The sequence below is a fragment of the Mobula hypostoma genome, chromosome 20 (assembly GCF_963921235.1).
Source record: "Mobula hypostoma chromosome 20, sMobHyp1.1, whole genome shotgun sequence".
Taxonomy (NCBI): domain Eukaryota; kingdom Metazoa; phylum Chordata; class Chondrichthyes; order Myliobatiformes; family Myliobatidae; genus Mobula; species Mobula hypostoma.
In genome coordinates, this window is record NC_086116.1 from 42,836,678 (window position 1) to 42,858,744 (window position 22,067).

Below are 22,067 nucleotides of genomic sequence, written 5' to 3' on the forward strand. Positions count from 1 at the left end.
ATACCATTATTCACTTTGTGATGGTGAATCCCCATCTCATTATTCCTTAAAGTCTAGTCAACGGTATTAGCAGTCCTGCACTTGTGAAAGGAGATAACTAGAAATGGTAAACGAAGGTGGAGTCAGAGTTGTAGAGTACCACAGCACAGAAACAGGCTCTTCAGCCCATTTAGCCCATGTTGAAATATTATTCTGCCTAGTCCCATCAACCTGCACTAACTGTATCCCTCTCACCCATGTACTTATCCAAACTTTTCTTAAATGTTGCAGTCAAACCCACATGTACCACGTAAACTGGCAGCTTTTTCCACACTCCCATCACCCTCTGAGTGAAGAAGTTCACCCTCACGTTCACCTTAAACATTTCACCCTTAACCCATGACCTCTGTTTCTAGTCATACCCAACCTCAGTGGAAAAAAGGCATGTTTTACCCTATCTATACCTGTCGTAATTTTGTATATCTCTATCAAATCTCCCCTCATTGTCTTGTGCTCCAGGGAATAAAGTGGGCATGATATAATTGATACTTAATTGTTTATAGTAAGTTTCCCTTAAATTCTCCAAGGTTAAAACAACTGACTTAAAAATTTATGTATGAATTTTATGGAGACACTTTTATGAATAAAACTTGGGATTTACTACATGGTTTTCAGATTCTGCGATTGTCCTGCTGGGTCCTCTGAACAAGTGATATATCATTGCATACAGAGGTCTGGACCTGTACGTTAACATGTAATAACTGTATTGTGAGTACTTGTGTAGAAGTACTCCTTCACAGGATGTGACTATTGTTTTATTATTTGTAAAAGGGACCTGAATGAGGTAGACTCAAACATTGGGAACCTGCCTTCTTTGTGCTCTCCATTAGATTGTGACGTCGCTCAAAGTCTTCGTGTCTGCCCATCCTGTGTCACAACACTCAATTGCAGGCCTCACTCCTGCCTATTCCTCTTTTGAGCTTCAGGCCTTTCAACTTTTTTCAGCAGTTGCCTCATGAACGATAGTGACCTGCCACACACCACACGTAGTTCCTTTCCGAGCCCCAAATATTTCCTAGGTTGTTGATTCAGAGAAAAATAGTAGCTGTAAAAAGAACGAAAAGAGTAGGAGGCTATAGGTCATCATGTTAATGGGACAGCAGTGTACAGTTAGCTTATCACTTTAGTGCCAGCGATCTGGATTCAGTACCCGTTGCTGTCGGTAAGGATTTCGTTCTCTCCATGACCACGTGAGTTTTCTCCAGGTGTTCCGGTTTCCTCCCGCATTCCAAATACGTGCAAGTTAAGGTTAGTAAATTGTGGACATGCTGTGTTGGTGCTGGAAGCATGATGGCAATTGCCGGCTGCCCTCCAGCGTTGACTTAAATGATGTATTTCATTGTGTTTCAATATTTCAATGTACATGTGATAAATAAAGCTAATCACTTACACCCACTCATTCCTTCCTTAAGTCTTTATCATTTTTTGGAAGTTGGCTTTTGAATATTGCCTTACCATGTACCATCAATCTATAGTATCTTTCCAAGATCCAAATGTTTTCTAGATTCAAGATTTGGGGACAAATATCATGATGGGCAATGTAGTTTAAAAAAAAGAAGCAGTTACAGGCCATCGTGCTAAACTATGTAGACCCCTGATTAGACAGAAGAGGCATTATTGAGAACAGATCCCTATTTTACAGAGTATATAGAGGAAAAGATGGTTTCCTTTTTATTTTTGTATCTAGGCTGTTAGTCTATATCAGCTACAGGAGTACCTAATAAAGTGGTTGCTGAGTTTATGTTCATGGTCTTCTGCTGTAGCCCATCCATTTCAAGGTTTGATGCATTGTGTGCTCATAGATGCTGTTCTGCACATCACTATTGTAAAGTGTGGTTATTTGAGTTACAGTCACCTTCCTGTCAGTTTGAGGCCATTTTCCTCTGACCTCTCAGTAACAGGGTGTTTTTGCCCACAGAAGTGCTACTCACCAGATTTGTTTTTTTCCCCACATGATTCTCTGTAAACTCTAGAGACTGTTGAGCGTGCAAGTCCCAGGAGATCAGTTTCTGAGATAGTCAAACCACCCCATCTGGCACCAACAATCATTCAATGGCCAGAGTCACTTAGCTCATATTTCTTCCACGTTTTCTTAAGGCATGGATTACTTTCTCAGGGAAATAGTTTGGTGGTGGCCTGATAATTCTAATAGTTATGATTCTGCTTGATAGTAAAAGCTTGACTAAGTATTTCCAATTGCTGGGAATTTCGACCATCGTAGACATTGTTTTTAAAGAATTTAGGATATAGAAAATGAAACAGAATGATACCAGAATCAGGTTTACTATCACTGGCATAAGTCATGAAATTTGTTATTTTGCCACAGCAGTACAATGCATAATAAAAACTATAAATTACAATAAGTATATATAAAAAAAGTAATGCAAAAAGAGGGAAAAATTGCAAGGTAGTGTTCATGGGTTAATTATCCATTCAGAAATCTGTTGGTGGAAGAGAAGAAGTTTCATGAAACATTGAGTGTGTGTTTTCGGGCTCCTGTACCTCTGCCTTGATGGTAGCAAGGAGAAGGGGGCATATCTTGGGTGATGGAGGTTCTTAATGATGGATGCTGCCTTTTGAATGTGTCCTTGATGCTGGGGAGGGTAGTGCCCGTGATGGAGCGGACTTGAGTCTACAGCTTTTCACAGCTTCTACCGATCCTGTGCAGTGGACCCTCCACACCAGACAATGATGCAACCAGTTAAAATGCTCTCCATGTTGCATCTGTGGAAATTCGTGAGTGTCCTTGGTAACGTACCAAATCTCCTCAAACTCCTAATGGGGTATAGCCACTGTTGTGCCTTCTTTGTATTTGCATCAACTAAGTTGGGCCCAGGTTAGATCCTCTCAGATATTGACGTCTAGGAACTTGAAACTGCTCACCTTTTCCACTTCTGATCCCCCGACCTTCCCTTCCTGAAGTCCACAATCAATTCCTTGGTCTTACTGACATTGGGTGCGATACCTGTAATACCACTCAACCAGCTGATCATCTAGCTGATCATGTTAAAGATAAGAAGAAGCTTGTGTGGAGCATAATGCTGACATTGAGTAGATGAGATTAGTGGCCTGTGCCGTGGATCCTTCATAATACTCCTGTCTTATGGGATAACTCTGCTCCATACAGTTGTCTCCCACTGATTAGAAATTCATAAATCATGAATTTACAAATTATAAGTAACTTCTTGCCAGTGAATGGTGAATCTGTGGTATTCATTGCCATGGATGGCTTTGGAGGCCAAGTCATTGGGTATATTTTAAAGCAGAGGTTGATGGGCTCTTGATTAGTAGGAATGTCAAAGCATACGGGAAGAAGGCGGCTGTATGGGGTAGGGAGGGATAATAAATCAGTCAGGATGGATTGGCAGACAGACTCAATGGACCGTATGTCCTAATTCTGCTCTTGTCTTATGGTCTTAATAAACAATTGATATTTTTCTCTTGTTTGCAGGTGGAGATCAGCCTCCAGAGTAGTTTCCAGCCGGGAATGAAGTTGGAAGTTGCTAATAAGAGTAATCCGGACACGTACTGGGTTGCCACCATCATCACGACGTGTGGACAACTTTTACTCCTGCGATATAGTGGTTATGGAGATGACCGCAGGGCAGACTTCTGGTGTGATGTCATGACTGCAGACTTGCATCCTGTTGGGTGGTGCTCGCAAAATGAGAAGGAGTTGAAGCCTCCTGAAGGTATGATCTCTGTAAAGTTTATGGATTGTTTGCTATGATTAGGGATCCTAGAAATTGTCCTGTGGTCTACTGGAAATGTGCTCTGCTAAGTTCTTGAGCTTTGCTTTGAGAAGCAAGTTCATACAAGAGCAATGGGGTAAACTGATTAACTGATTCTGATGTCTAAGCTTAAGTACTCAGCTGGAGTTCATGGGGTGTCAGCTTGTCTGTAAGTTGGTTGACAGGATTTAGGTGACGCTTGTGAGCTGAGATGGCCTGAGACTGATATCTTAGACCTTGGGCGAGATTCCAAATTTCTCTGCTCACTTTCCCAGTCACAAAATCATGGCCACTGATTAGAATATTGAGGGGATTTTTTTTTAAATGGTTGTGTATGTGGTATTGTCTACAAGAAGTGTGGGGGTGGAGAGGGGCAGCAATTAAAAGGAAAACTTGTGCCCTTCAGGAAGGGGGCTCGAACTTGCAAACTGGATTTTTACTTGGATGGGACAAAGTGTGTGTGGCTAACCATTCACAGGAGGCAGGGTGACATTCTAAGTATATTCCTGAGGTTGGTAGGCCCTGATCTAATAGACTTCCTAGGTTTTGCTGTGGGCAGCTAGGTTTCCTGCATTTTAAGATTAACCCAGTGTGTGTGGGGAAAGCCCACTTTGAGTTTCACATCCAAAACTCTGTCACCCAGCCTTTTTAGTCTACTGAAGTTGATCAGCAAATATTCAAAGTGTAGCTGTCTTGATGAATGCAAATGTATATTATATTTCACCTTCACCTACTAACCCACACCCCCACCACCACTATATCATTTCCTGTCGAGTTGCTTTGCGTACAGACGCTCCTGTGTCTAGTGTCACTTTGTGGACATACAATCAATCTATATTATTAGGTAGGTGTGTAGGGGTGTGTGTGTGTATAGATATATATAATATACAAACTATCATATGTATTTTTTTGGGGGTTTTTTGTGCTGCATCGGATCCAGAGTAACAATTATTTTGTTCTCTTTTACACTTCTGTGTATTCAAAATGCCATCAAATAATCTTAGATCTATATTTCTTTAATGATTAGTTCGGATTTTTTGTGGACTTTGACTATAGACATTTGCAGAATAAATAAAGAAGATACTAAAACAAACCTCTGAATTTAATTAGAAGACTGTTATTAAAAAGATGTTAGTTATGGCTAGGTGATGAATAAAACTTCCAGGATCCTCTATTTTCCATAACTTTTTTTGTCTAATTTGAGGCTGATATAATTTGTTATTCTGTAATTTGGATCAGCTCTTACGAGTACTAGATAATGAGTTGAGTTGGTATTCAACACAACAGAGCTCCCACAGCAGTTCAAGGAAAATATCAAATAAAAATCCTTTCTTTTGCTGTGTATAATGGGCAGTGTTTTTCAGGAAGGCAGCTATATCAAGTGGCTAATTAGTGTCTGCTTCATTTTCTTTGGTCTTGTACACTTTGGGATAAACGCTGTAACGAAACACCTAATAATGGCTAAAAATTCAGAGGTCGGGGGGGCTGGATTTGTACATGTGAATTAGCTTGATATTTTAGATACACTTTAACAGTGGGAACGATAGTCACAAATTGTGTTATCATAATAAATATCAGAGTTATGCTACTAGAGCTAATATTTACAGGACAATTTCAGTGGTGGGGGGGGAAGGACAATTAAAATCAAAAGATTGACCACTGGACACAATAAATATTTTAATATTGAAGTAAGTTCGGGTTTTTTTTTTAAAGTTAATGGTTTGGAATACAATTTATTTTGAAAAATTGGTTAACTGGCATTTTTAAGTCTCCTTGGTATTGGACAGAGAATTATACATATTCTTTTCTTCCCTGCACATTTGGCCTTTAATTTAGATGTGTGACAGCTTAAAAATTTTTGTGACAATTCTGATATGGAACATAGTACATGAACAGGCCCTTTGGCTCACAAAGTTGTGCCAAACCAGTTAAATTAGTAATCAAATGGCCAACTAAACTAATCCCTTCTGCCTTCACAATGTCCATATCCTTCCCTTACCCTCACATGAGCCTATCTAAATGTCTCTTAAAAATCCCTAATGTATCTGCCTTTACCACCACCCCAGGCAGCGTATTCCAGGCACAAACTCTTAATTTTAAAAAAACTTGCCCCTCACATTCCCTTTGAACTTGCCACGTCTCACTTTAAATGCATGCCCTAGTAGAATAATGTAGGGAAATTCTAAAGCACAATGCATAATCAAGAGTCCTTGGCAGTAGTTTGTAAAATGTATTCACATTTTCAGCTTTTCCACAATGAATACACACATATGCAAGTTATGAATGTCAAAATCCAAGAGAGATTTAAATTTGAATTACTTTGTATGTTTTTTCAAAATTCCATTTTTAAAAAATTGAGCAATGCACCCATGCATTACACTTATTTGTGTTGCTTGCTAAATATATTCAGCGATATCTACTGGTAGTTCAAGGCAACTGTTTTGGGGGTTGTACTTGTATTTAAACTAGTTATTTTAGATGGTGTTGTTTCTTAGAATGAGGTGTCTGAATTAATAATGGAGGCAGCAAATGCAGCTATGAAATTCTGCTCCTCCTACTGGTCGTGCTTTTTAATGACAAAATATGTCCTGTTCATCTACAACATGAATCTTGAATAACTGTAAGCTGTCTCTTGAAGAATGGGGGGAGTGGGGGGGGGGGTCGGGGGTATCTCATTGAAACCTATCGAATGTTGAAATGTAGATAGTGGAAGTGGAAAGGATGTTTCCAGTGGTGAGAGAGTCTAGGACCGGAGGGCACAGCATCAGAATAGAGGGACGTCCATTTAGAATAGGAGGAATCTTTAGCAAGAGAGTAGTGAATCTGTGGACTACATTGCCACAGACGGCTGTGGAAGCAGAGTCATTTGAATATATTTAAAGTGGAGTTTGTTAGGTGCTTGATTAGTTACGCTGTCAAAGGTTATGGGGAGAAGGGAGGAGAATGGGGTTGAGAGGGATAATAAATCAGCTGTGATGAAATGGCAGAGCAGACTCGATGGGCTGAATGGCTTAATTCTGCTACAGTGGCTTATGGTTTACTTAATAATGGAGGAGTCAAATCTAGTTATGAAACTGTTCATGCATTTTATTGATGTATTCATCTCTAACATTAATCCAAAGTAACTATAGTGTGTCTTTGGATACAGTTTTGCTGAATTTTGCAAAATTTAGCAGCTTGATCAGTTATTGCCCATGTTACCAGTTGCATTTCATTATTTTTCTCATTTTAGACTAATTTTTTTCTAGAATTGTGAATATGTTGTGAATTGGTTTAGCTAAATAAAACTAAACAAGAGAATTATTCTTTATATAGTTTCTGTAAAGATCTTTTTTTTAAATAGCTGGTTGTGTTTATCTACAGGACTGCAAATGCTTTGATTTAGCAGTATTTCCTTTCATTTAGATATATTATAAGAAAATGTTAGATTGGTCCCCAGGGTGTTCTTGAAGCACACTTGGTTTCCATGTGGAACCTTGAAAGTACTATGAATGGGGTTTGGCCAGTGGAAGGTGGAGTTGAGTGGAGAAGAGCAAAAACTAGAATGAAACACTGTTCAAACTTAAATATTTAGTAATTAAGTGATACAGATAATAATCGGCCATTAAGCATTTAACCTTTGCAAAGTGTATAAATACAAGCTACCAAGATTCCAAAATTTAAAAGTTGTGACCTCCCTTTTAAGTTATCTCAATTTCTAGTTAGTGTTTTTTTTGAGGTATATTGATCTCTCCATTCAGTGTGACTTGGAGAGGTAATTGCTGCGCAGGGCCAGGAGAGGCTGCAAGGGATTGTGGATCTAGTCCTCTGCGTCTTGGGTACTAGCCTGCGGAGTCAGGGCATCTTCAGGGAGCGGTGTCTCAGAAAGGCAGTGTCCATTATTAAGGACCTCCAGCACCCAGGGCATGCCCTTTTCTCACTGTTACCATCAGGTAGGAGGTACAGAGGCCTGAAGGCACACACTCAACGATTCTGGAACAGCTTCTTCCCCTCTGCCATCCGATTCCTAAATGGACATTGAAACCTTGGACACTACCTCATTTTTTTTAATATTCAGTATTTCTGTTCTTTGCATGTTTTAATCTTTTCAATATACGTACAGTATACTGTAATTGATTTTATTTTTTTTGCTTCTACGTTATGTATTGCATTGAATTGCTGCTGCTGAGTTAACAAATTTCACATCACATGCCAGTGATAATAAACCTGCTTCTGATAATTGTATTCATGTGTGGTTTCTGAAATCTGAATTAAGTCCAGTGCACTGCACATTCTTTTACTCTGCGTGCTTGGTGTACCTTTTGATAAGCGGCTTCCAGAATTATGCACTGGAACCCAGCAGAGCATTCAGGATGCATTTTGTAGAAATGAGAGTGCGAGTAGAATCAGTGCTGGGATGCTGTCCCGGCAGCCCATGTTACTGTGAGAGCTGCTGTACCAGGAACCTGGTGAAAATCCCAGTCTGCCTTGCAGCTCAGGGTGGAGAGGCTGCCTGTGAGGGTTGGGGTTTGGTGGGTCAGCAGTTTGACTGCTCTACAATATACGTTGAGCCCTCGGTCTGCGTCCTGGTGAGAGTGTGAGTCACTGAACCTGCAGTATTTATGTATCAACAGAACATCCACATCCTATTGAGATGGAAGGAATGTCATGATAGCATAATGATTAGCATAACAATATTATAGTGGCAGACCTGCGTTCAATTCCGCCACTTTCTGTTTGTATCTTCTCTCCATGACCTCATGAGGAATGGATAGAACACAGGAAATATCCCTGACACAGAGTGCCTCAGTTTTTTAAGTGATGATTTGGAGTTTCATAGTGCAGGCTGTGTTCTTCACTCTCAAAGTACAACCGACGTGCACCTCTCAGAAAAGACTGCTGCCTGTAATGAAATCATGATATCTGCATGCTGGGTGCATCATTCCATAAATATTCATTATGCATGGCATGAACTCTTGTTGAAGTCAGCTGGATTTTAAGTTTTGTTTAGTGGACAGTTGATGCAAAAGCAAAGCATTATGCTGTTTTCCCAAATGCAGTCCCTGGGCTTGATCTCAGGAATACTTTTATCCTGTTATGGACCCTTAAAGTCGTAGGATATACTTGTTTGGTCTATTGCCATTGATGCTGACATACCAGTTTAAAACATTTTTATCAAAACAGAAATTAGATCCTGCAGTATTTTGGTGTGCAAACAGATTTTATTTCAATAGAAGAAATAAAACAGAGGAGAACTGGGAACATATCATGATGCATGGAATTCATAATTTTGCTTCTGAGTTCCCAATGAATGGAGAAATCTAGAGCACACATTGGTTACGATGCTATGCATTGCGCATCCCATTGAGATTTTAATCTATGCTACGGCTACTCGTATGAAAGCAGGAATTCACAAAGCCTTCTTAAGAGTTTCTCCTGAAAGATGTTGTGGAAGTCTGAACACTATTCTCCTCTTCCATTCCATGCTGTTTGCTCCAGGTGGTATTTTTGAGTTATAACACCTCTTAGTTGAACATTGAGATGGCTGGCAATATTCGCAAGAAGCTTCTGCTTGGTTATTCTGATTTCTTTTGCATTTCAATTGCATGAGATGACTATATATTGATGATAACCTTCCAGACTGAGGTATATTTATATTAAAAGGTCTCTGAGGTTTGCCACACATAAGCACTAATCAGACCTTAGCGATTGAGCTGTGTGTGTGGAAAAATTGGGCATTAGTAGAGAAAACCTCTGCTTCTGGGCATCTGTAAGAGATGGCCATCTGCTGTGGGGATACAACATTTGACTCAGTCCATTGGAGAAGATTCTTAAATATACATTTCCACCTCTTCTCCAGTGAGGTAAATGGGCATTCTGCTCCCAGCATTTACTGAATTGCCTCTTAAATGATGTCAGCCTGACATTATTAGATTAGATCAGATTATGAGAACACACAGTCCTCTTTTATTGTCATTTAGTATTGCATGCATTAAGAAATGATACAATGTTCCTCCAGAAGAATATCACAGAAACACAAGACAAACCAAGACTAAAAAAAACTGACATAAACCACATAATTATAACATATAGTTACAACAGTGGAAAGCAATACCTTAATTTGATAAAGAACAGACCATGGCACGGTAAAAAAAAGTCTCCAAGTCTCTCGAAAGTCCGATTACCTCACACAGACGGTAGAAGGAAGTGAAACTCTTCCTGCCATGAATCTCCAGCGCTGCAATTTTGCCGATGCAACACCCTGGAAGCACCTGAGCACAGCCGACTCTTCAGTCCGTCCGAAAACTTTGAGCCTCCTACACCGAGCACCATCTCTGCTGAGCGCTTCGAACCCGGCCCCGGCAATAGGCAAAGCCGAGGATTTGGGACCTTCCCCTCCAGAGATTCTCGATCGCACAGTAGCAGCGGCAGCGAAGCAGGCATTTCAGAAGTTTCTCCAGATGTTCCTCCGTGCTTCTCACATCCGTCTCCATCAGATCAGGATCGTGCATGGCCTCTACTTAATAAATACGATACCATTTCGGAGCGGCCGCGTGCGCTGCGTTGCGCAGCCATCTTCTCCTCCCCTCCTATGTGTGTAGGACTTCAGTTTCTTGTAAAGTTAAGGCTGAAAGCAACACAAGAACTGCTAACTCTTCCTTCAGTTAGTCCTGACGAAGGGTCTCGGCCTGAAACGTCGACTGTACCTCTTCCTACAGATGCTGCTTGGCCTGCTGTGTTCACCAGCAACTTTGATGTGTGTTGCTTGAATTTCCAGCATCTGCAGAATTCCTGTTGTTTGGGATGAGAATTTGATGTCTTATACAGAACAAGTTGAAGCAAATATCAGTTTTATTCATACTAAAGCTGTCTTGTTAACTCAGCAATGGAAGTTCCAAAAGCAACATCAGACACCAAAAGACTTCTCAAGTGACGTCAATAAAAACAGATATTACAACACCTAAGCTATCACCTGAACTTTGATCAAAGATATAAGAACCAATTGGATGAGAACCTTGCCAATTCCAAGTGTCATTAGTTTACTGTGCTAGCCATCAGAACATTTGGGCAGTCTATCCACACAGCAGCGGTTTATTAAGTCTGACGATCTCTTTCTGACTCTTTCTTCCAGGAAGAAATTAAGAGGAGTTTTGGAGACCTAAGAGTTTTTCCAGAATTCCTTGGTAATCCAGGAACCCTTTCATAGGTTTAGATTAAAATGACTTCACAACAGTTTTGTATTCCACCAGTAGATCTTCTAGTAAATGAGGAAAACATCAGAAGTCATTGAAACATCGGAATGGATGAAACCCTGCTGAAGATCTGAAAGTCTTGAAGCTTCTTTTCTCTGCAGCCTTTAGACAAATGGAACGATTAATCCTTATCTCTTTGGAAGCTGTTTTGCACAACAGCAAATCATTTTGAGGGCAAGTAAAAGTTCTATGCTTTGACCAGCCACGATTTGAGGCAAGATTCTCGAACAAGCGATGCATTATTTATAGATGACTTTCAAAGATTAGCTTTATTTGTCACATGTGCAGTACGTCAGAATGTACAGTGAAATGTCTTGTTTGCATTCAAGACCAGCACAGCCTGAGGATGTTCTTGATGCAGCCTGTAATTGTCGCCATGTTTCTGGCGCCAACATAGCATGCCCACGACTTAATAAACCTCACCCTTGTGTCTTTTTTTGGAAAAATGGGAAGAAACTGAAGCACCGAGAGGAATTGCACGCCACAGGGAGAACTGCAGACTCTTTACAGACAGCAGCAGGGAATGGGTTGCTATTCACGGGCGCTGTAAAACATTGAGCTAACCCCTCCACCACCACACTGCATGACCGACTGCACATGATGTGTGATGAGAAAGATTGGTAAATTAACAATTGGTAGATTAATCCTCACCCTAATTAAGTATTGGGGTAGTGATTAGCGCGACGCATTTACAGCTCGGAGTCGGAGTTTGGTATTCAATTCTGACACAGTCTGTGAGGAGTCTGTATGTCCTCCCCGTGAAATGCCTGGGTTTCCTCTGGGTGCTTCAATTTCCTTCCACATTCCAAAGGTTAGTAGGTTAATTGGTCATCGTAAATTGTCCTGTAATTAAGCTATGGTTAAGTAGGTGGGTTGTTGGGCCAGAAAGGCTGTTCTGCGATGCAACTTTAAAACTTTAAAAAAAAATGTTGTAGTTGCGCTGATACGCAACGAGTGAAAGCAACACCACTGAGTCGAGTAGGGTCTGGTTGAACTGTTGACTGTTTCAATCCGCGCGTGCTTAAGTGCCCGCTCCCAGCATTCCCGCTGCTTGTGGGGCGGAAGTGACGTCGACTTCCGGGCCGAGGTCTGCCCCTGCACTCAGAGCCCCATTGATTGCCGCTGGCTGCGGACTCTCCCGCGACTGCTGGAGCCGGTTCGCTTGCTGCGTGGATGAGCCGCCACAGTGTACTATTAACCTACCGATCCCAGGAAAACATTGGTGAGGATTTGAGATGCCAAAATGTACTTGAGTATTGTCTCCTCTGTTTTTACCATCTGTTTCAGTGAAGTTCTGCTGATAATCCTGAATAAAATAATTGGCACTAAAATTGTATTACCCACACATGCTAATTCAGTTATAGTGTCATTATTGCTTGGCAGGAGATTATTTGGTCAATCAAGTTCATGCTTTCTGCTTATGCAGTCGTCTAGACCATCTCCCACTTTGCCAATAGCCCTTAAAATTATTGTGCTCAAAGGCCTATGCAATTCCCTTGTGAAAGGCTTCACTCAGCCTCACGCTTTCTGCTCACTTCCTTGGTTGCTATGGACTTGTTGAGCTGTGGGGCCTGTATCCATGCTGTTTTGTTTTATGTCTCTATGACTGTTTCCATTTTGTTTTTTAAGTTACAGATCATAAACCCTCAGTTTAAAAAAAAAATCTTTAAACCATTGCTTTGATACTGCGCTCCTCGTTTCTTGAATCATCCCCTACTGGGAACAGCTTTGCTGACTTTACCAATTTAAACACTTCATGATCTTGTATACCTTTATCAATTTTCCTCTCAATACTGTTTGCGCCAAGAACAACTCAATTTCCTCAATCTGACTTTGCAGCTGAAATTCCTCATCACTGGACCCATCCAACTAAATCTTTTCCGCACCTTCCCAGCCATGATGAGCCGAATAGCCTAATTCTGCTCCTACGTCTTCTGGTCTAGCACTACTTAAATGCCCTTAAATGTGGAGATCAGAGTTCAGCAGATTCCATGTTTAACATGACACCCTCTCCTACCCTTACTATTGTATACATAAAATTTGAATATAGTTTGCTAACCATTCTCTCAACATCTCCTTTCTTCTCCAGTGATTTATGCATCTCTGTTCTTCGTGTAGGACTTTGCTGTTTCATTCTATTTCTTCTGCTGTTTCCTGCCGAAATGGGATGATTCACATCTCTACTGTGAATTACTTCATCTGCTGTCTGCTTGCCCATTCTGCTAGCTTGTCTATCTCCTCTTGTGGTCTCTTCTCTAATCTCTTCACCGATTACCAGAAAAGCAAGAGGTTCTGCACAAGTCCACCGGAGGCTAGAGATGGCTTGTCTTGGGTTTGGAGGACTGTGGGTGGGAGGAAGGAGGGAAGGAACGCGGCTTGTTTTGTTGTTGTTTGTGGTGTTCTCTGTTGTTCAGCCAAGCATGGTGGGCATGCCATGTTGGCACTGGAATGTGTGGTGATACTTGTGGGCTGCCCCAACACATCTTAGATTGTGTTGATTGTTAACGCAAACAACACATTTCATTGTATGTTCCGATTTACAGATGATAGATAAATGAATCTTAATCTTGGGCAACAGCCCTGACGAAGGGCCTCAGCCTGAAATGTTGATTGTCAGATGCTGTCAGACCTGTTGAGTTCCTGGTGCTCTTAATTTCTAGCGTATGCAGGCCTCCCTCTCTTGTCTCGCTGATCAAGTTTGGTATCATTTGCACATTTTGAAATTTTACTGTGGGCCCATATTTAAGTCATTAATAAACCATTAAGAAGTATTTGCAGGCAGAGTTTTCAAATGTTCTGCATATTCTGGTGGTCCTTGAAATGAAGCTGGCCTGAGATGCCACGTCCTAGTTTCCTCTTGTGTGGCTCTCGGGACAATAAAATGGTAAGTATTTGGTATTGCTAGGCATTGGCATCAAAACCCACTACTGCTGTCACCTCAGTTACTGGCACAAAACTAGAAATGGTGTATTGCTAATTGCAAACTAAAACGAACTAGAAATACTCAGCAGGTCAGGCTGCATCCATGGCAGGAGAGATAATTAATGTTTCCAGTTGGAGGAGAAGAAGCTGTTCCTGAAACGTTGAGTGTGTGTCTTCAGGCTTCTGTACCTTCACCTTGATGGTAGCAATGAGAACAAGGCACGGCCTGGGTGGCGGGGGCCCTCAGTGATGGACGCTGTCTTTTTGAGACACATGGTACTTTGAAAGTGTCCTCGATTGTGGAGAGGCTAGTGCCATGATGGAGCTGGCTAGGTGGCCCCCTCCATACCAGATGGTAATGCATCCAGTTAGATTTCTCTTCATCGTACACTTGTAGAAATTTGCAAGTATCTTTGGTGACATACCCACTCCCCTCAAACTCTGAATGAAATATAGCCTCTGCCTTGCCGCCTTTGTAATTGCATCAATGTGTTGGGGGAAACGCACAAAATTCTGGAGGAACTCAGCAGGTCAGGGAGTATCTGTGGAAAAGAGTAAACTTCCAACGTTTTGGGCCAAGACCCTTCATCGTCCTAACCTGCTGAGTTCCTCCAGCATTTTGTGTGTGTTGCTTTGGATTTCCAGCATCTGCAGATTTTCTCATGTTTGGCAGTATATTGAGCCCAGGATAGATCCTCAGAAGTGTTGACACCTAGGAACTTGAAACTGCTCACTTTTTCCACTTCTGATCCTTTGATGTGTGTTCCCTTGACTTCTCCTTCCTGAAGCTCCCAATCAATTTCTTGGTCTTGCTGTCATTGAGTGCAAGGTTGTTGTTGAAATGCCACTCAACCAGCTGATTTATTTCACTACTCTACACCTCATCACCCTGTGAAATTCTGTCAACAGTAGTTGTGTCATTGGCAAATCTATAGATGGTGTTTTGAGCTGTGCCTAGCCATATAGCTGTGGATGTAGAGAGACTAGAGCAGTGGGTTAAGCACCCAGTCTTGAGGTGCATCCATGTTAATTCTCAGCAAGGAGGAGAGATTACTTCCGATCTGCACAGACAATGGTCTCTCAATGAGGAAGTCAGGGATCCACTTGCAGAGGGAGGTACCGAGGCTCAAGTTTTGGAGCTTGTTGATTAGAACTGAGGGTATGATTGGGTTGCATGTTGAGTTGTAGTTAGTAAACAGCAGTATTACTGTCCAGGTGATCCAAGGCTAAGTGGAGAGCCAGTGAGCTTGCATCTGCTATATACCTGTTATGGTGATGGGCCAATTGTAGCAGTTCCAGGTCCTTGCTTGGGCAGAAGCTGATTCTAATCATGACGAATCTCTCAAAGCATTTCATCACAGTAGATGTGAGTGCACTGGACAATAGTCCACCCTGCTTTTCTTGGGTAGTGGTATGAGCGGGTGGGACCTTCAGCAGCAGTGAGAGACTGAAAATGTCCTTGAACACTCCCGACAGTTGATTGGCAGGGGTTTTCAGAGCCCCACCAGGTACACTAATCAGGGCCTGATGCCCTACGGGGGTTTGCCCTCTTGAAAGGCGTTCTGACATCAGCCTCCGAGACAATTCATAGGGTCACCTGATCCTGCAGAGATTCAGACAAAGTGTGAATAAAAGGTGTGAGCTCATCTGGTAGTGAAGTATCACAGCTATTCATGATGTTTGGTTTTGCTTTGCAGGAAGTATTGACCTGCAAACCCTGCCAGAGCTGACATGCATCTGATTCAGTCCTCGAAATCAATCAAGTTTCTTTGCTCTTTAAAAAAAATAGCCTTCTATAGTTCATATCTGGACTTGTATAATTCTTGATCAATAGATTTCAAAAGGTACATTTAATGTCAGAGCAATATACATCCTGAAATTATTTTTCTTCGCAAACGTCCACGAAAACAGAGCAGTGCCCCAAAGAATGAATGACAATTAAATGTTAGAACCCCAAAGCCCAACTCCCCCCACCCACAGAGAAGCACCAGCAAGGAAACGACCCCTTCTCCCCACCAGCAAAAAAGCATCGGCGCCCTCCACCAAGCACTCAAGCGTGCAGCAAAGCATCAATAAAGACACAGACTAGCAGTACCCCAAAGACTACTTGTTCACCCAGTATTTGATGTACCACAGGCGCTCTCTCTCCCTAATGAGGTGTCCCCGTTTCACAGCGAGAGGGGAGATGTGCAAAACGGCTCGCTGATTTATGATAAAGTCTGTTGCGCTGCTTTTTCTGAGCTCTGTGCCTCGGGGCACACAGCCAACGGCAAGCCTGCTGCTTCAGATCTTCCTTGTTCGCCCGCGACGCATCAGTCATTGGCAGCGGCATCGGCCTTGAATCCGCCCGCCTACAGAGCTACGAAAACTTGGCACCCTGAAGGCACACTAGACTCCTAGAAAAGCCCGCCTCTTCACGGGTCTTGAACTACACAGATCTAGCCCGCAGAAGACAAATCTTCTAGACTGACATCTGCATCATTTGTTATTATATAGTAATTTGTCCTCTACTGTGCCTATTGTCTTGTTTATTAATTATTGTACTGCCCTGCACTGTCTTGTGCACTTTATGTAGTCCTGTGCAGGTCTGTAGTCTAGTGCAGTTTTTATGTTTTACATAGTCTAGTGTAGCCTTGTGTTGTTTCATATAGCACTAGTGTCCTGGAGGAATGTTGTTTCGTTTTTACTGTGTACTGTATCAGCAGCTTATGGTTGAAATGACAATAAACTTGACTTGATTGCCTGGTATCTCCACGGCTTTTAGTTGGGTATGTCTGGTATGTTCTAGAAAGCACACACTCATCCTCATAGGTGTTGATGAAGTCACTGACCAATGTAGCATATTCATTCAGAATTGGACATGAATCCCTGAATATTTTCCAGTCCACTGACTCGAAGCAGTCCTGTGAGCACTCATCCTTGCTTCTCACCAGTGGTGCTGCGGCCTTTGGTCTCTGCCTTTACGCTGGGAGTAGAAGTATAGCCAGCTGATCAGATGTTTCAAAGTGGGGTGGCATAGTAACCGTTTTTGATGGTGTTAAAACTGCGACAAGTACGTCATCTCCTCTGGTTCCACTGGTGATATGCTTGTAGTGATTGTTCAGAGACTTCAAGTTGGCCTGGTAGAAATGATTGGGAAGGTATCAGAGTACACTGTGTTGTGCCTGCTGATTACAGCAGACTCCTGAGCTGGCCTGACATTGGTCTGAGGTGGAATGTACACTGCTGGTGGAAAACTCCCTCGGCAGATGAAAAGGACGACGTTTGACTGCCAGATGTTCCAGGTGGGGTGAGCAGGACTGAGGTGGAACTGCGCATCATGATGGATCAGTTTCCACCGCTGTCTTTAAGGAGTTTGTACATTCTTGCTGGGACCGTGTGGGTTTCCTCTATGTTCTCCGCTTTCCCCCCACGTTCCAAAGACGTACAGGTTAGGGTACGTAAGTTGTGGCATGCTACGTTGATATCGAAGCATGCCAACACGTGAGGGCTGGCTCTGGCGCATCACGAACGATGATAGTAAACGGCACATTTTACCGTTGAGTTTCGATACACACGTAAGAAATAAAGCTAACTTTTGAGTTTGCACGAACTACCAGCCACTCATGTTTCATTCGTCCCATTTCTTTTCTCCCTGCATTCCTATCCGACTCTACCACTAACCTACACAGCAGGGGGTGTTACATTTACAATGGCCAATTGACCTGGCAATCTAGTTTTTGGGATGTGGGACAAAGCTGAAGCACAGAGAGAAAACCTACGTAGTCACAGACAGAATGAGCCCACAGCTCCCAAGGTCAGGATTGAACCTGCCACAGTTTCCACATATCCAATAGCACCACTTCCAAGCACTTCAACCACTGACTCTCATTGCCATATTGTGTGTACAATAATGGAGTAACTGGCAGATAGAGTAGACTCTTTGAAGTCCAATGCAAATGTATTATACTTTATACTTTATTGTTGCCAAACAATTGATACTAGAACGTACAATCATCACAGCTTCCATCTCCCTGGATTACAAATATTAAATATTAAAAATATTAAAAATAGTAAATATTAATAATTTAAATTATAAATCATAAATAGAAAATAGAAAAATAGAAAGTAAGGTAGTGCAAAAAAACCGAGAGGCAGGTCTGGATATTTGGAGGGTACGGCCCAGATCCGGGTCAGGATCCATTCAGCGGTCTTATCACAGTTGGAAAGAAGCTGTTCCCATATCTGGCCGTACGAGTTTTCAAGCTCCTGAGCCTTCTCCCGGAGGGAAGAGGGACGAAAAGTGTGTTGGCTGGGTGGGTCGTGTCCTTGATTATCCTGGCAGCACTGCTCTGACAGCGTTTTAAAGCACATACTCTGTGTTAATCACCATATACTACCGAGATTCATTTTCTTGCAGGCATTCATAGAACAAAGAGATACAAAAGAATCGATGAAGGGCTACACACAAATCCTGATAAACAACCAACGTGCAAAAAAAGGCAAACTGCAAATACAAAAAATAATAACATTAATAAATTAATAATACAAAGAACATGAGTTGTAGAGTCCTTGAAAGTGAGTTCGCGGATTGTGGAATAATTTCGGGGTAGAGGTGAGTGAAGTTATCCCCGTCGGTTCAGGAGCCTGATGGTTGAAGGGTGATAACTGTTCCTTAACCTGGTGGTGTGGGACCTGTGGCTCCTGTACCTCTTTCCCGGTGGCGGCAGCAGCAAGAAGAGAGCGTGGCCTGGATTGTATTGGTCCTTGATGGTGGATGCTGCTTTCTTTAGGCAGCGTTACATGTAAATGTGCTGGATAGTGGGGAGAGCTTTGCCTGTGATGGACTGGGCTGTATCCACCACTTTTGTAGGCTTTTCCTTCCTTCGGTATTGCTGTTTGCAGATGTGTCCGGTTGGTTGGGGGTGGCATGGTAATAAAGCTCAATGTGATTTCTGTGCCAGAGACCCGGTTCAATTCTCGCTGCTGCCTATAAGGAGTTTGTATGTCCCCCCCCCCCCCCCGGTGTCTATGTGGGTTTTCTCCAGGTGCTTCAGTTTCCTCCCATGTTAGGAAGACGTACGGGTTAGTAGGTTAGTTAGTCACATCAGTGTAGTAGGGCAATGTGGGCAGATTGACCCAGAAGGGCCTATCACCAAGTTCCCTTTTTTCAAATAATACTGGACTTTTGCTTCCCTTTTCTGTGCACCATTACTCTGCATTAATATTGCCTATTGGCCGGGCTGCTTTCTGTACTGGAGTTTCGAGCCTTTGTGTTCGCAGACCTCAGTTGAATGTGCACATACGGAGGTACTGCTGAAACCGCATTTTCATCAGGCAAAGAGCTTTACGGGGACACGCATTACACTGCAACGTCCTGGAATTATAATTAGACCGCTGCCCTGGAGTAGCTCGACTGCTGTACTCAACAACATTTTGAATATGTCAGTTAAGTGGAGTAAGATGCTTAGCTGATTTGAGTTAACCTGTAGATTAAATGTTCAAGCATACCTTGCTCTTGAATGTTACTAATAATTAGCTTGAGATTCCTGCAGCTTGTTAATTTTTTTGTTGTGTGTGGCAAATATTTATTTATTTAGCGATTACAGCATCAAGTAGGCCCTTCAAGTCACGCCACCCCAGCAACCCCCGACAAACCCGATTAACCCTTACCTAATCACAGGACAATATATAATGACCAATTAAACTACCCGGTAGGTCTTTGGACTGTGAAAGAAAAGTACAGACTCCTCACAGAAGACGCCGGAATTGAACTCTGGAATGCCCCGAACTGTAATAGCGCCACACTAACCGCTACACTACCGTGGTGCTGTAATGTAAATAGAAAAAGGAGAGAACGTTTATCGGCCTGAACTCCCCATTATTCTGGAAAGGTGGTCGCCATTCACCAAGAGCTGAGCTAGCTGCATATATAAACACAAGAGATTCTGCAGATGCTGGAAATCCAGGGCAGCACACAAAACGCTGGAGGACTTGGCAGGAGAGGTAACATGTATGGACAGGAATAAATAGCCAACAATTATTGAATGTCTTTGATGAAAGGCTTTGGCCCGAAACATTGTTGTTGGTGTTTGGTGGGATAGAGGCCAGTATCCACCCGGAGACAGGAAATGTCACCTGGCATTTATCTCTCATGTCGATAGTTTAAAATGCTGCAATAACCACAATCGTCTTGAGTCATTCTTGTCAGGAAAAATAAGGTTGTAGGTAAATCCATTGCGATGTTCAAGTTTGATCAAATTATTTTGGAATGATCAGGATAGTTGGGCTGCATGCTCACACCTCCAGTTACCCCAGTTCATTCCTAACCTTCAGAGCTGTCCATGTGGACTTTACATTGTAGAGGTTCACGAAGAGTTAATACCCTTCAACCATTCGGCTGCTGAACCAGTGTGGATAGCTTCACAAACACGAGAAAGTTTCAGTACTGGAGGTGCAAAGCAACACACGCGGAATGCTGGAGCTACTCAACAGGTCAGGCAGCATCTAGAGTAAACAGTCGACATTTACTTCATTTACCTCAGCACTAAACTGACTCTGCAACCCATGGACTCACTTTCAAGGACTTTACAACTGGTATTCTGTGTTATTTATTAGATATTTATCATTTGTACAGTTTGTCTTTTGCTCATTGGTTTTCTATCTTTGTATGTAGTTTTTCATTGATTTCATTGTATTTCTGTGTATCTACTACGAATGCCTGCAAGAAAATGATTCTCGGGGCAGTATATGGGGATAATATGCACTTCAATAATAAATTTGCTTTGAATTTTCTCCCTGTGACTGTGAGCACTTACTGTTGGCACTCCATTTTCCTCTGGCATCCCAAAGGACATGCAGCTTTATAAGCTAAATGGGTAGTTGAGCGGTTAATTCTCGAGGGAGTTGATAAAAAATAAGGGGGGGGAATAAAAAAATGGGATTAGTGTTGGATTAATATAAATGGGTGCATTTGCATTAATTATTGGCACAGACTCACTGGACCCATTTGAATGCTGTACAATTCAATGACTGTATATTGAGAATTCTGAGACTATTAAGTTTAAAGACTGCATAGCAGAAAAGAAAATTGAAACTGATTCGCTTGTGTTAATGTGGCAACTAGAAAGATAGGATTATTGCTAAATACGTGCTCCTTGGAGTCCATTAGCTGTCTGTAATATTAGCAATTAAATGGAAATAAACTGATGAATATCAGTAAATTTTTATTGTCACTGATGAGTTCTAAATCAACTCGCGTTCCTTTAATTGCCCAAGTAAAAACAAGTTTTAATTCCTGATGTTTTGGGATAATTGCACCTCTCCTTCATCATACAAAGGAAATAAGTTGAGCTTTTGTGGCTATTAACTGCTTTTTCTTTCAAGATGTGTTTTTCTTTCTCTGCCCATCTCACACAAACTGTATGTGTGAGGTAAACAATGCTTTGAAGTGCAAGGATCCTGAGTCTTGTCTCTCTCCGTCTCAAGTGGCCCTGTTCTTCCCCATTGTGCAGCTACTTTGGTGTTAAAAGACCCCATGAACTTTGGATGTTTATGGTCTCTGAAGCAATGTTAGAAGCCAGAAATCCCTAGGTTTGTTACCGTTTTGCATACAAATGTTTTACAGCTGGTCTCTAAAAGATTCAAGATTGTTTAATGTCATTTCCAGCACACAAGTATAAAGGAAAATGAAGTAATTCCCTCTGATTTGATGCAGCCCAAAAAAACGCAAAAAGATAAAAAAAACACAGTAATATTAAAAAACAATAAAAATATAAATACATAGCTTATATACTCCAACCTGATGGCATGAACATTGACTTCTCTAACGTCTGTTAATGCCCCACCTCCCCTTCGTATCCCATCCCTTATTTATTATTATTTTTTTCTCCCTCTGTCCCTCTCACTATACTCCTTGCCCATCCTCTGGGCTCCCCTCCCCCTTTCTTTCTCCCTCGGCCTCCTGTCCCATGATCCTCTCATATCCCTTTTGCCAATCAACTGTCCAGCTCTTGGCTCCATCCCTCCCCCTCCTGTCTTCTCCTATCATTTTGGATCTCCCCCTCCCCCCTCCCACTTTCAAATCTCTTACTATCTCTTCTTTCAGTTAGTCCTGACGAAAGGTCTCAGCCCAAAACGTCAACTGTACCTCTTCCTATAGATG

General features: G+C 42.0%; 1 protein-coding gene across 4 annotated transcripts in view; it reads left to right on the forward strand.

Annotated features, from left to right (window-relative positions):
* sfmbt2 (Scm like with four mbt domains 2) overlaps nt 1-22,067 on the forward strand; it is a 226,853-nt gene that overhangs the window by 39,950 nt on the left and 164,836 nt on the right. For all 4 annotated transcript variants that reach the window (XM_063072736.1, XM_063072738.1, XM_063072739.1 and 1 more), the window contains exon 4: nt 3,491-3,731. In XM_063072736.1, coding sequence (XP_062928806.1) covers nt 3,491-3,731 — 241 coding nt within the window. The remainder of the gene's footprint in view (nt 1-3,490; nt 3,732-22,067) is intronic.